The sequence below is a fragment of the Lycorma delicatula genome, chromosome 3 (assembly GCF_047948215.1).
Source record: "Lycorma delicatula isolate Av1 chromosome 3, ASM4794821v1, whole genome shotgun sequence".
Classification (NCBI taxonomy): domain Eukaryota; kingdom Metazoa; phylum Arthropoda; class Insecta; order Hemiptera; family Fulgoridae; genus Lycorma; species Lycorma delicatula.
This window is the reverse complement of record NC_134457.1, coordinates 212,525,196-212,540,245: the sequence shown is the minus strand read 5'-3', so window position 1 is coordinate 212,540,245 and position 15,050 is coordinate 212,525,196. Positions and strand designations below refer to the sequence as shown.

The 15,050-nt window shown below is 30.8% G+C and overlaps 1 protein-coding gene across 1 annotated transcript in view; it reads left to right on the top strand.

The window, feature by feature from the left end:
- Positions 1-15,050, top strand: part of LOC142322407 (DDB1- and CUL4-associated factor 13) — a 51,844-nt gene extending 36,794 nt beyond the window's left edge. Inside the window, exons 7-9 of the mRNA XM_075361455.1 lie at positions 10,565-10,711; positions 13,622-13,785; positions 14,880-15,050. Coding sequence (XP_075217570.1) covers positions 10,565-10,711; positions 13,622-13,785; positions 14,880-14,967 — 399 coding nt within the window. The 3' untranslated portion in view covers positions 14,968-15,050. The remainder of the gene's footprint in view (positions 1-10,564; positions 10,712-13,621; positions 13,786-14,879) is intronic.

Here is a 15,050-nt window from a genome sequence, read left to right as displayed (position 1 = left end):
TCTCCGTCGCAATGTGTCCAGATCAGGTAAGGGTGTTGCATAGACTCTGTCCTAAACGTAACCCAAGAGGAAAAGTCTAAGGGAGTTATGTCTGGTGATTATGGTGTTTAAATAAATAATCTACCCACCCAAAAAAATATGGCCCAGTTAGTCTATTGGCTATCCAAGCAACAAAATTTATAAATAACTTATAAAATGGAAATATACCCACTAAACAGAACGAAAAACAAATAACAAACATTTAAACTATCTAAGCAACAACAAAAATATTGGTATAATATAATATACCAATTCTAAAATTCTATATTCTGGAGCTCACACCAAATGAACAACCTACTGCTTCGATGTTGCATCTTGAACTATGGATACAGTACATTCAGCGTTACTATTTTATTGCAAGTCATAATGGTTATCGTGTGGGAAAATTTTGCAATGTGTTAATAAATTAAGAGGTGAAATTGCTATTTTTCTAGTAGAGCAAAACCAACCGGAAGCCGAGAAATTTCAAGATGGTTTATTTGAGATGGAATAGAGCTTCTTGGTCGACATATTTGATAAATTAAATACCTTGAATCTTCAACTCCAAGGAGCAAATACTCATATGTTGGATACGAGTGATAAAGTTAATACTTTTTGTAGAAAATTGGAATTAAGGAGCAGAAATTTAAAGCAAAAGAAAACTAGAAATGTTTGTAAATGTGGATGAATGTGCTACGAAACTTACAAGGCTGAAGAACAAGATGTGAAAGTTGTTTTTGTAACCATTGAAAATCATTTAGCCAGCTGGCAAAGAATTTTAAAAAGTATTTTCTTGTTGACAACAACTTGGTAGCTAGTTACGAGTGGGTTAGGGATCCATTTCAAAATACTCCTGAAGGGCCCTCAACTACCGAAGAAGAAATCTTCATGACAAGTGGTGAAATCAAAAGACGATTTAGTAATAAATCACTCTTTGAATTTTGGACAGGGGTGGATGATGAGTTTTCTGGACTGAAAACAATAGCATTTTGTATACTATTACCATTTTCAACATCCTATCTTTGCAAAACTGGATTTTCTGTGGTGTGCTTTGAAGGCAAAATATAGATCTCGGCTTAATATAGAAAAAAGAACTAAAAGTGTCTATTCTTATATTAAACCTTCCTTCAAAAAAACTTTGCTCTGCAAGACAGGTCCAAAGGAGTCACTAATAATTGTTTAAGTTGTTTTTAATTTAGTCTTGTTAAGTTAATTATTAAATAAATTCTGCAGTACTGATGCAATCCTATTTATAAGCGAATTATATCAGTGTAATGTGTTTTATTATTTATGTGAATGTATTTTGTTTGCTTTCCTTTCAGTAAATTAATACATTTTTTTAATAATATTTTCTTTTCGATATGCTTGCAGCCCCCCATTTAGTGTTATCATGTCCCCCTAGGGGGGTGTACACCACAGGTTGAAAATCACTGGCTTAAGATGTTGGACACTGTATATCACTTTTTCTTTCATCTACAGGTGCCTTTAGATCAAGCACTGTCGCAAGCATACTTGTTGATTGCATTGAGCCATAACTTTGGGATAGACAGGACCAGGTGCTAGCATCTTACTCTGCCTGTCTTAAAGGACAACTAAATCATCTGATTTTTAAAGTGGTCATTGTGAACCCTCATTTACAACGGTATGAAAACCATCCACATTACATGGCACTAATGGATGTTCATACCTGATGTTTACTGTACTTTTTAAATTTTGACACACCTTATATTTTCTTAACCTCTGCCTGTTCATATCCTTCATGGAGACTCAGCCCCATAAATTCTAATTTTGACCTTACCATATATAATAGAAAATCAACAATTCTTATTGTCTGTCAGCAAATGTTTTACTAATTTCTCTGTAAGACCAACCCAGATGCAGTAGTATACAAAATGGGCTGAAACAGAATGACACTGTTGGATGCGCATTTGTTTTTAATGACAGAATCTATATATTCAGTCTGCCTAGTATCATAAGTATATTCACTGCCAAACTGTACACCATCAATAAAGCTGTGAATATCATCAACCCAAAGTACCATCATGCCCTTATTTGTAGTGACTCGTGTTATATACGCTCCAAGCTTTAGAAGATTTGAATTCTAAAGATCCTATCATCAGCAAAATGTATACTGCAATCATTGATTTGAACCATCGCAACACAAGTGAGTTTCTGCTGGATCACTAGCTATGTTGGAATTCTGGGTAATGAATACTTCTAAGGATGCGTTTGTATTCAGCTGTCTTTCATCACTCATGTTAATACTGCTGACTTTATTAAGTTTGTAAAACACACTCTTTGAGAAAGTAGCAAGGTAACTGGACTGCTTCAATAGATAATAAATAAACTCTGACACATCAAGGATACTGTGCTGCCATGAGTTCTCATGTAAAAAAATTCATTGAGAGGAAGTGTTTGTCTGCCGATTGTGGTTAGGACATACCAAAGCTATCGATGGGTATCTGATTTCATCAGAAAATGCACCCCTCTGTGTATCATGTAACTGCTGCTTGATGGTGCACCATATCTGTATGGATTGCATTTGTTATGTAGCTTTGTGTCATAAATTTAAATTATCAAGAAACATTCGCCTTATCCTGAGCAATGATAAGGAGGTTTTAGACTGTTTGTTGTTGTTTCTATGAAGTATCAGTATACTTCATAGAATTTAATATTGTTTATCAACAATCATTTTTGATTCAATTTTTGTTTACTCGTGTGTATATTTTGTTATGGTGATAAGATTGTCATTTTTATTTTAATTCTTTAATCTCTTTTTCTGAAAAGGGGCCCTTACACTCCTTTTGGACTTCATTAAATTTTATTTTGGTTTATTTAAATTTTATGTTTTTATGTTGTTTGTGTAATATTAATTTTGAGTTCAGTGCATTGATTAGCTAGCTGTGGTATTGACTGTAAAATTTTGTATTTTAATATTTAATGTTGGTCTAATTTTATTTTTTTTGTAAGAATATATTTGTTCCAGGCAGTGATAATATGAATACACTTTTCGCTCTCCCCCTAAAATAAGAAAAGCAGATCGCCCCCCCTCCTCTAACATAATTGAATTCATTTAATTAAACTGCATGATAAATAAAGTTATTAAAATTTAAAAACAATAAAATAAACCATGCACATGTTTTAATGTTTGTAACATTATTGCAATATATAATGAAAATTGTGTATTAATTTATTATGTCAGTGCTACTATCTGTTGCTGTTTTAATAACAGTCTCCTTGAAACACTGTCTGATGATTTATTGACAGAAACTTTGTATTTATATACATAATATTTTTCTAATAAATTTAATTTTTTGTCATTTTTATTAATTTCTAAAAATAAAATGTCTATTAATTTTATTAGATGGTCTGCCATATTAGATAATCCTAATTTATTATTTTTCTTATTTCTATAACATTGAAAAAATCTATTTTTAAAGGATTTATTTTTGTGTATAAATATCATCACAATCATTACATTTAATTTTATTAATTCCACACAAACTGCTTATATTATTTTTTATCTTTTAAATATTTTATTATGTGATTATTAGGTTTCTATGCTGGTTTAAATATTTCTCTTTTTTTGTAAGTTTTAGTAATGCTTTTAATTATATTAGTGTATTTACTTTATTTGTTTTCACTTTTATGTCTTATTATTTTTTTTCTAATGCTTTATATATTAATAAATTTAGTAGTATGTCATCACAAGGTTATCTATCCTAATCCAGAATTCTTGCACTATGTCAATCTCAATTTTATTGTATTTCCAGCTAAACTTTTGAGTTCATGATAGTACCCACATTCTTTTTTATTGCAATTCTTAATTTTTTCCACCCTGTCTTTATACGAGGCATGTTTTTGAAAAAAAGTACCGTTTTGAAATTCCTCTGTTGGCAAGCCAAAAATGCCATTATGGAAATATTTGACTATGTTTACTTTTGTTTGTGAGTATTTAAAATGCCTCTGCTGATCGAGAATCTTGTTGACTGTGAAATACATGGTGTGATTTGTTTCTTAATGCTAAAGGAGTGAAAGCGGCTGAAATTTATTGTCAGATCAGTGAAGTGCATGGAGAAAACATTATAAGTGATGGAATGGTATGAAATTGGATTAGTGCTTTTAAAGATGTCCACCAGAATAGAATTTTCATGATGAGGAATGGAATGGACGACCTTCTGTCATTATTAAAAATTTGGTGCAGAAAGTTGATTAAAAAGTGAGAGAGAACAGACGCTTTATAATTTCTTCGCTATCTGAAGAGTTTCCTCAAGTTTCAAGAAGTGTTGTCTATGAGATTGTGACCAAATGCTTAAATTATTGAAAATTGTGCTCACACTGGGTACTGGTGTCAAAGTGACCATGTTGCAGTGCTTATTAAGTCAGGTGACCATGTTGCAGTGGTTATTAAGTCAGCTGGCAGACTTCTGTGACGACGGTATTCAAAAGCTGGTTGCACAATATGACAAGTACCTTAATATTGGTGGCAGTTATGTAGAAAAGTAGATTAAAGTACAGGCTTTCACATAAAAATAAATTGTTAAGAATAGTGTACTTGTTTTTTTTTCATTTCAAAATGGTACTTACTTTAAAAACATGCCTCGTATCTTCTATTGAGCTTTCTAGCACTTTCTTTAATTCATCTCTCCTCTCAATATATATCATGCCAATCAATTATCCTATTTTAAATTGTTATAATTAAAGTGTAAGTGTTGTATCACTAAGTACATGTATGCAATTCTTGAAATAGAATGTTTAGACATTTAAAAATTTAATTCTCTAATCATTAATTCAAATTTTTTTCAATATGTGTCCAATCAATTCAATTACAAATGATAGACATTTTAACTACTACTTGTTACTTCAGTTATTTCATATTGAATTGTTTCATTGTAATTCATTTTCTGTGTAATTGTTTAAAATCTTTCATTACTTTAAAATAAATTCCTTTTCAGTTCGTATATACTAAAGGCTCTAAATATGTGCAAGTCTTCAGGGAATCTTTTTCTTTGTGCTCAACCTTATACGTGTCTATTATACTGCATAATCACATTTATCAGTTTGCTTTTTCCAAATGTTCATTCATTTTTTAGATTATTGCATTATTTGTATGCAATATCACCTTGCTGACTTAAGCCACCTTATTTGCTGTCATATATTTTAGTATTTTATCCATTATTATAGTATTGAATTGATAGTTATTTTTATAATTTTTTAAAATCTGCATTTACAGCATTGATTCTCAAACTTTTTCACCCACCACCCACATTGAGAATCAAAACTTTTCTAGGGCCCCCAAAATTCTAAAATTATCATTATTAAAAATAATAATTGCAATTACTGTTTTTAAGATGATTTTTATGATGATGATATTGAGTTAAGTTTAGAGCGGGTGATACATGTTGTAGTCTCAATCTTTAAAGATTTCAATATTTCAGGTTAAAATGAACAAAAGCCAAAAACTGCAACGCTAGATTTAAGAGCTCACAATTTGTCATTAAAGCTAGATTAGAACTCTTTAATTTCCATATTTATTTGTATCAATACTTTGCTTAGATCAGGAGATATGCAGTATTAAAGACAAAAGTGGTCTTTTCTCCTTAAAGTGGAATATTTCAGTTCAGAAAAATCATAGACATACAAAAAAAGAAATTAAAGCTAAAATCTTGCGCTTTTAAACGATGTTAATGCAGTTTACTGAAAAAAAATTTAATTTAATGATTTTTGAAATCTGAAATTTACTGTCAAAAAGTATTGTCAGTGTTTATTTTTTTGTTTGTTTCTATGCTTCTTGGTTGCAAAGTTAAAGTCGTTTGAATACAATCATTTTGTATCATAAAATACAGGTGTCCCTTTAATTTTTTGTACTATTGTATTAGGTATTTAATTTTAGTTTGAAATATCAGGAAAACAATTTTTGCTTTTTTTTTAATCAGCTTTCACCCTGCACTGCCTGAACACCCACAATTTTCTGTGGGCCTTCTATCTCTCCCCTCATCTCCGTGAAGGCCTCCAGCACCCACATGGGGAAATTATTGCCCACTGGTAAAGTATTCAAATTTAAATATCCCATTTATAATTGAGTTGATATCTATGGCTGCCACAAAAATATAATTTTTTCATGATTACTTGTTGAAAATTATTTTTTAAATCACTGTAATTATGATTTTTCTTGTGCTTTTGTACAGAATATCAGAAATTATAGTGAAATATACATTAAAACATACAACTTGGAACATACATCAAATTATAACCCACAAAAAAATTATAAAAGAGGTTATTAATAGATTATGTTAGTAAGTAAAATGATTATGTTAGATATAAACTATTATAAGTAGTATTTGGATGTAGAGAAAAACGTTACATAGTTGATTGAAACAAACTGTTGGTAATGTTTATAAGTAAAAAAGCAAATTAACTCTAAATAAAGAGAGTGAGACCAACATTTCATAAATATTAATGAATATAAAGGCTATACTAATTAGGAATATGTGTACCAGTTCTTTTTTTTTTTTTTTTTTGTCTTCAGTCATTTGACTGGTTTGATGCAGCTCTCCAAGATTCCCTATCTAGTGCTAGTCGTTTCATTTCAGTATACCCTCTACATCCTACATCCCTAACAATTTGTTTTACATATTCCAAACGTGGCCTGCCTACACAATTTTTCCCTTCTACCTGTCCTTCCAAAATTAAAGCGACTATTCCAGGATGCCTTAGTATGTGGCCTATAAGTCTGTCTCTTCTTTTAACTATATTTTTCCAAATGCTTCTTTCTTCATCTATTTGCCGCAATACCTCCTCATTTGTCACTTTATCCACCCATCTGATTTTTAACATTCTCCTATAGCACCACATTTCAAAAGCTTCTAACCTTTTCTTCTCAGATACTCCGATTGTCCAAGTTTCACTTCCATATAAAGCGACACTCCAAACATACACTTTCAAAAATCTTTTCCTGACATTTAAATTAATTTTTGATGTAAACAACTTATATTTCTTACTGAAGGCTCGTTTAGCTTGTGCTATTCGGCATTTTATATCGCTCCTGCTTCGTCCATCTTTAGTAATTCTACTTCCCAAATAACAAAATTCTTCTACCTCCATAATCTTTTCTCCTCCTATTTTCACATTCAGTGGTCCATCTTTGTTATTTCTCCTACATTTCATTACTTTTGTTTTGTTCTTGTTTATTTTCATGCGATAGTTCTTGCGTAGGACTTCATCTATGCCGTTCATTGTTTCTTCTAAATCCTTTTTATTCTCGGCTAGAATTACTATATCATCAGCAAATCGTAGCATCTTTATCTTTTCACCTTGTACTGTTACTCCGAATCTAAATTGTTCTTTAACATCATTAACTGCTAGTTCCATGTAAAGATTAAAAAGTAACGGAGATAGAGAACATCCTTGTCGGACTCCCTTTCTTATTATGGCTTCTTTCTTATGTTCTTCAATTGCTACTGTTGCTGTTTGGTTCCTGTACATGTTAGCAATTGTTCTTCTATCTCTGTATTTGAACCCTAATTTTTTTAAAATGCTGAACATTTTATTCCAGTCTACGTTATCGAATGCCTTTTCTAGGTCTATAAACGCCAAGTATGTTGGTTTGTTTTTCTTTAATCTTCCTTCTACTATTAATCTGAGGCATAAGATTGCTTCCCTTGTCCCTATACTTTTCCTGAAACCAAATTGGTCTTCTCCTAACACTTCCTCCACTCTCCTCTCAATTCTTCTGTATAGAATTCTAGTTAAGATTTTTGATGCATGACTAGTTAAACTAATTGTTCTGTATTCTTCACATTTATCTGCCCCTGATTTCTTTGGTATCATTACTATAACACTTTTTTTGAAGTCTGACGGAAATTCCCCTTTTTCATAAATATTACAATACCAGTTTGTATAATCTATCAATCGCCTCCTCCCCTGCACTGCGCAGTAATTCTACAGGTATTCCGTCTATTCCAGGAGCCTTTCTGCCATTTAAATCTTTTAATGCTCTCTTAAATTCAGATCTCAGTATTGTTTCTCCCATTTCATCCTCCTCAACTTCCTCTTCTTCCTCTATAAAACCATTTTCTAATTCATTTCCTCCGTATAACTCTTCAATATATTCCACCCATCTATCGACTTTACCTTTCGTATTATATATAGGTGTACCATCTTTGTTTAACACATTATTAGATTTTAATTTATGTACCCCAAAATTTACCTTAACTTTCCTGTATGCTCCGTCTATTTTACCGATGTTCATTTCTCTTTCCACTTCTGAACACTTTTCTTTAGTCCACTCTTCTTTCGCCCGTTTGCACTTCCTGTTTATAGCATTTCTTAATTGTCGATAGTTCCTTTTACTTTCTTCATCACTAGCATTCTTATATTTTCTACGTTCATCCATCAGCTGCAATATATCGTCTGAAACCCAAGGTTTTCTACCAGTTCTCTTTATTCCGCCTAAGTTTCCTTCTGCTGATTTAAGAATTTCCTTTTTTAACATTCTTCCATTCTTCTTCTACATTTACTACCTTATCTTTTTTACTCAGACCTCTTGCGATGTCCTCCTCAAAAATCTTCTTTACCTCCTCTTCCTCAAGCTTCTCTAAATTCCACCGATTCATCTGACACCTTTTCTTCAGGTTTTTAAACCCCAATCTACATTTTATTATCACCAAATTATGGTCGCTATCAATGTCTGCTCCAGGGTAAGTTTTGCAGTCAACGAGTTGATTTCTAAATCTTTGCTTAACCATGATATAATCTATCTGATACCTTCCAGTATCGCCTGGCTTTTTCCAAGTGTATATTCTTCTATTATGATTTTTAAATTGGGTGTTGGCAATTACTAAATTATACTTCGTGCAAAACTCTATAAGTCGGTCCCCTCTTTCATTCCTTTTGCCCAGCCCGTATTCACCCACTATATTTCCTTCCTTGCCTTTTCCAATGCTTGCATTCCAATCTCCAACTATTATTAAATTTTCATCTCCCTTTACGTGTTTAATTGCTTCATCAATCTCTTCGTATACACACTCTACCTCATCATCATCATGGGCGCTTGTAGGCATATAAACGTTAACAATCGTTGTCGGTTTAGGTTTTGATTTTATCCTTATTACAATGATTCTATCGCTATGCGTTTTGAAATACTCCACTCTCCTCCCTATCTTCTTGTTCATCACGAAACCTACTCCTGCCTGCCCATTATTTGACGCTGAGTTAATTACTCTAAAATCACCTGACCAAAAGTCGCCTTCCTCTTCCCACCGAACCTCACTAATTCCTACTATATCCACATTCACCCTATCCATTTCCCTTTTTAAATTTTCTAGCCTACCAACCTTTTTTAAGCTTCTAACATTCCACGCTCCGACTCGTAGAATGTTATTTTTTAATTTTCTGGTGACCCCTTCCTTAGTAGTCCCCACCCGGAGATCCGAACGGGGGACTATTTTACCTCCGGAATATTTTACCAAGGAAGGCGCCTCCATTGTTGCTATGTGAAAATGCAGAGAGCCACATTTTCTTGGAAAAAAAGCAGCTGTAGTTTTCCATTGCTTTCAGCTGCGCAGTACTCAGAGGACTGAGTGATGTTGATACGGCCGTTTAAGTCATTGTGACTCACGCCCCTAACAACTACTGAAAGAGCTGCTGCCCTCTTTCAGGAATCATTCCTTAGTCTGGCTCTCAACAGATACCTCTCCGATATGGTTGCACCTTCGGTCCAGCTACTCTGTATCCCTGAGCACTCAAGCCCCCTCACCAACGGCAAGGTCTCATGATTCATAGAGGAGGTAAGTTCCAGTTAAGTAACTGGAACTTCCAGGTAAGTAACCAGTTCTTAAAAACTGCTTAGTTAAATTACACATTGCTCTGACTCTTCATTTTTATACTTCATTTCTTATCTATTGATATATGAATAGAATTTACGTATGCTCTGAATCTTTATTCTGTGCTTTTAGATCCTCCTTTTATTAATTTCTACTATACTTTTTTTTTTAATCTAAAAATGCCACTCATCTCTTCCCTAAGTCTAAAATTATGTTTCTTAACCTACCGAGCTGCAATTATTGCATCTCCATTTGTTGTATATTTAACAAGTTGAAAATACTGCTACACTTCTCACAGGTATCGTTTACCCTCTGTTTTCCTTTCATTTTAATGTGAAATATATTTTTCTCATGTACTTAAAAGTAGTGAAATAAAAGCATTATTATTTTGTAGTTCTTGCAGATATTAAAAGATTCTATAATTTAAATAGGATTTTGGGTAAGTTAGTAAAGTGGAGTTCTTCCAACTTGATGGTTTCGCAATCTCTGTACTATTACTCAAGCATCCAGGAAACAAAGGGTGTGAAAATGGAATAAAATGCCAACAGCCAAAACCCCGCTTAAGTAAAACAATGGGTCCTGTTACTATACAGGATGTCTGTGCATTATTAGTGGTTATAACTATAGTAGTCTGTACTACCTGCAATTAAAAAAAAAATACAAAAATAATGATTAGGTGTTAAATTTGCTGTAATAGTTGAATATATTTTATCTGATTATAGGGTCATTCTCGGGAGATTTATCATACAAAACGGATGCAACGTGTAACCAGTGTACTTTGGTCATTAGATGATAAGTATGTAATTAGTGCCTCCGATGAAATGAATGTTCGTGTTTGGAAAGCAAGAGCTTCAGAAAAATTGGGAATTGTGAGTCATTGTGAATCTTGTCAGTGTTTAATGTTCATTACAATTAATCATTTTTAACAGTAATGGTGGTCTAGTTTTTTTATTAGTTTTTTTTTTTTTAATAGGCTATTATTATTATTTCTGAACAACCAAATAGGTAATTTTTATGTAAAGATCATGACCAAAAAAATGCTGTTCTTATTTCTTTTTCTATTATTAATTTTACTAATTCCATTGATAATTAGTAAACACCCTATTTGGTCTAATACCAGATTTTGTAGTTTGATAATGCTTTAGGAGACTATTTCTTGCTGTTTATAGTTGTAGTTCATATTAATGTCAGGATTAAAGACCTTTTTCCTTGAGAAATGTAAGATTTGTACTAAATGAATTAATTGAAGCGATATAGGATTATGTATTGAATTATGAACGATTATGAAATAAATTTTAATTTATTACCTTATCATTTATGTAAAAATAAATTATAATATTTAATATACTGAGATTTGACACAAAAGTTGTACATAAAATATTTATACAACAAAACAGTACATTTATAAAACAAATAAAAAAAACATTTAAATACAAACAATATGATACAATCATTAATTGAGATAATACAGCAAAAACTAAGCCAATCAAATTCATTATTGCAGTTATATCTTTTTAATAAAAAAAAAAAAAATATTCTTGTCAGTGATTAAATATAGATCTAATAATGATCACATCTGATAATAATGCATACATATGCACTGTATATAATTTTCTGTCGACTGAGAATTAATTAACAGTGTAATTGAAAATTATAAAAAAAGCTATCAAATTACTAAATTGATGGCTATAATACCCATTTTAATATGTATATTATACTTTTATATATATTTTTTAACCCCATATTGTAGCATTCATGCAGTAAATAGATATTGTTTGGTGGAAATTGCAACCAAATAATCTAGAAATTGAAATTTTCAAGTGTATATATATATATATATATATATATATATATATATATGTGTGTGTGTGTGTGTGTGTGTGTGCGTATCCCTTTTGTGTTCTTTAAATTTTTTCAAGCAATAGAATATTATAACAATTTAAAAAAAAATTATTTTATCTGTTGTGTAATTTTTTTAATAGGAAAATATTTATTGAAAAATTTTCAGACTTTTTTTTAGGAATCATAGCATATTAGGAATAAATAATATTATTATCATATTTATTTGCTTTTATGGTCTTAGCAGAAAACATTTTTATGAATATCTGTCCATACTTAGTTCTGGGATAATGATAACAACAAAGTTGTCAGCGACTCATTATATGCTTGGTACCTGCTGTCTTCTTTAATTTAATATAAGGTACTGGCTGGATGGCAGTAAGACCAGTCACTTATATAAAATTTAAAGTGGATGAGACTTTTCATCAATATAGCTCTAAATATTGTAAATATTCCTGACATTTACAGTTCTTTACTATTCAGTTATGATTTGATGACTGTTAGCACTAGTCTGTATCATCTTTATATGTTTATTCAAGTTTTCCACGGGATCATATCTTTTTTCTTTTTTAAACTAAGTAAAACCCTTAAAAATCATTCAGTAGGCAGAGCTAATTTTGAACAGCATTAAGCTGTGTTGGCTATTTTGAGCAAAAATAGTTTGATGCCTCCAACAAAACTCATATAAGAAATAGAAAGGATGGGAAGAAACGTTTACTGCCAAAAACAAAATTGAACATTCCTTTATTAGAAGAGTGTTTACCAAACTTGAAAAATTTTGATCTTATGCAAATAGTCACAGTTTGGTTATGGTATAAACACATAATTGAGCTGAAAAAACTTTCAGAAATAAAAATTCTTTTTGTTAATGTAAACATAGACTTTTTGAAAATGTTGACAATTTTTGAAAACAGTTTTATTCCGAGAACTGTATATTAACATTAAAACTTCTTTATGCATATATTGAGTGGCATTTGTTTTGACATATCACTGACAAAAGATATATGAAAAATTAAACTTGTTTGGAGTGCCCTATATTTTAGTTAACAAAAAAAGACAATGATCAGTTGTAATTAGGACAGGAAAAAATGAAAAACTGATGTGTAGTTATGAAAAAATACTGTCATTTTCAAGCTGAGAATTCTTTTAAAAGTTATGAACATTTTTTATTAAATCCCAAAAAAAGGGTTTTGGCAGTAAGTTAAAGAGAGCATAATGTATGTATGGCTGCAAGAATATGATGAAATTTTGAAGAAGAAATTTATTGATATTAAAAAATTTCCTGGGTACAGAAGAGAAGAGAGTAACTCATAAAAAAGATAAGACTGACTAACTAACATACTCAGAAGAATAATGTCTTAGTTACTCCACTGAATGTGTAGATTAATTTTCTCTCTAAATTTATTTAAAAAAGACATTGGGTTATGGCTAACAAACCACAATTTAACTCCAACAGTTTATTTTAATTTAATTAGCCTGCAGATGAAAATATCTGCAGATAAAATAAATATCTGTAAATTTAATTGATAAGAAGTTCAAAAATTTTAATTTGAGTGGCAGTAGAGGGACTGCATTTGAAAAATTGAGACAAAGACTTAAAATCCAGATGATGAAATTTTTGTAGATGTTTGTGGTAAAAGTACATTCAACTTGTACAGCAGTAGTTGTGTCTTTTGTTCATATCTGTTATTAAGCCTCCTGTTAAGCGATCTTAGATTTGCTTTAGGAAAGCTCTTGGGCACCGGAATTATCTGATGTACAAAAACAAAAGTATCTAACTGAACTAATAATTGTTAAATCAAATCCGTCTTCATGTAATGTTTGTATATCGGGATGTTTTTTGGTGTCACTTTTCTAAGTATATTAATCATGTCTTTGTTACATACGTAGCGTTTTCATGGTTTTTGAGTACTTTTTAAAGCATACATTTATTTTTCTAGCTTAATCAAAGAGAAAGAAATGCACTCCAATATAGTGAAGCTTTAAAAAAGAAATTTGAAAGTCATCCAGAAATTAAACGTATTGCTCGCCACCGACAAATACCAAAACATATTTATAAAAGTCAGAAGCAGCTTCAAGTACAAAAACAGAAGATTCAGAGGAAGTAAGTGTTGTTTTTAATTTATTATTTATTTGCTGTATTTTATTATTTTAAATTCTTGTAAAAGAATTCATGGTGTTATTTAATCTCTTTGCTTGTAATTGTCTTATCTTTTTCTTTATTATATGACCACTTTTGTAGAACACTTCTATTTTTTCAAATTATTAAATACATGGACCTATTAGGAATATTAAAAATAAATAATAAATTCTTTAAGTAAAAGAGAATAACCATGCTTTCCATGTTATATTAGATTAAAATTGATTGTTACGTGATTGTAAGAGTAAAATGGGATCAGTTAGATTGAATATATTAAAGTTATTATGCTGCTGGATGCATTTTAATAAAATAGTAATAATATTTTTTAATATTATAGTCTGTATGACAGGTGAGTTATTCCTCCATCTTCAGTTATATGATTTAGCTGTGATTGGTTGTAGACGTCTCTCTTTTATACAGCATGCTAAACTATTATGTTTTTATTATGAATTAAAAAAGTATTAGAAAGAAAATCTCTAGCTCATTTTCACTTTGTGGGCTTAGCAAAACAGATTATTCTTAATGTGTACAGTAAGTTTATGGAATAAGGCAGTATAAGAGAAAAGAAACTGAATAACTCCTGTTAATTCTCAAGAAAATTTTTAAATACTTGTGTATTTGAATATTACTTTGAGTGCAATGTAGCCTAGGAAACTATATGGTTAGCTTTGTGAAAAATAGGAATAGGAAGAACTATCATATTGTTTAGTGTAAAAGATTTTAAAGTAGATGAAATTTTAAAAGGTGTAGAACCTGGCTTTATCCGATAGGCTTCACTACCAATAGACAGTGATCTCAGGCTTAGTTTATTACCTTATTCTGGAGTTATCTGAAGATAATTTACAGAGAAGACAATTTGCATTGTAGTTGGGAGAGAAAGAGAGATATTTTTAAAATTTGGCTTTTTGATAAGGCCTGTCATTTGTTAACCCTTAATATTCTAATGGTTGACATACCTGTTTGGTTCACTTAGCATATTTCATTTCCTTTTAAAATTTCATGTTCTAATTGATAATAAGTATTTTAATTTTATTGATTCATATGTATTTTATTTATAGGGAAGCGAATAGAAGGAAACATTCTAAGAAAGGTGTTGTTCCATTTGTTCCTGAACGCAAGAAGCATGTTCTGCAGGAGCAGGAATGAATTGTTTATAATAATTAATTTTTGGAATTTAATAATGCGTCATAAACAGAATTAAAATAAATTGTTCTATTTATATTTAAAAA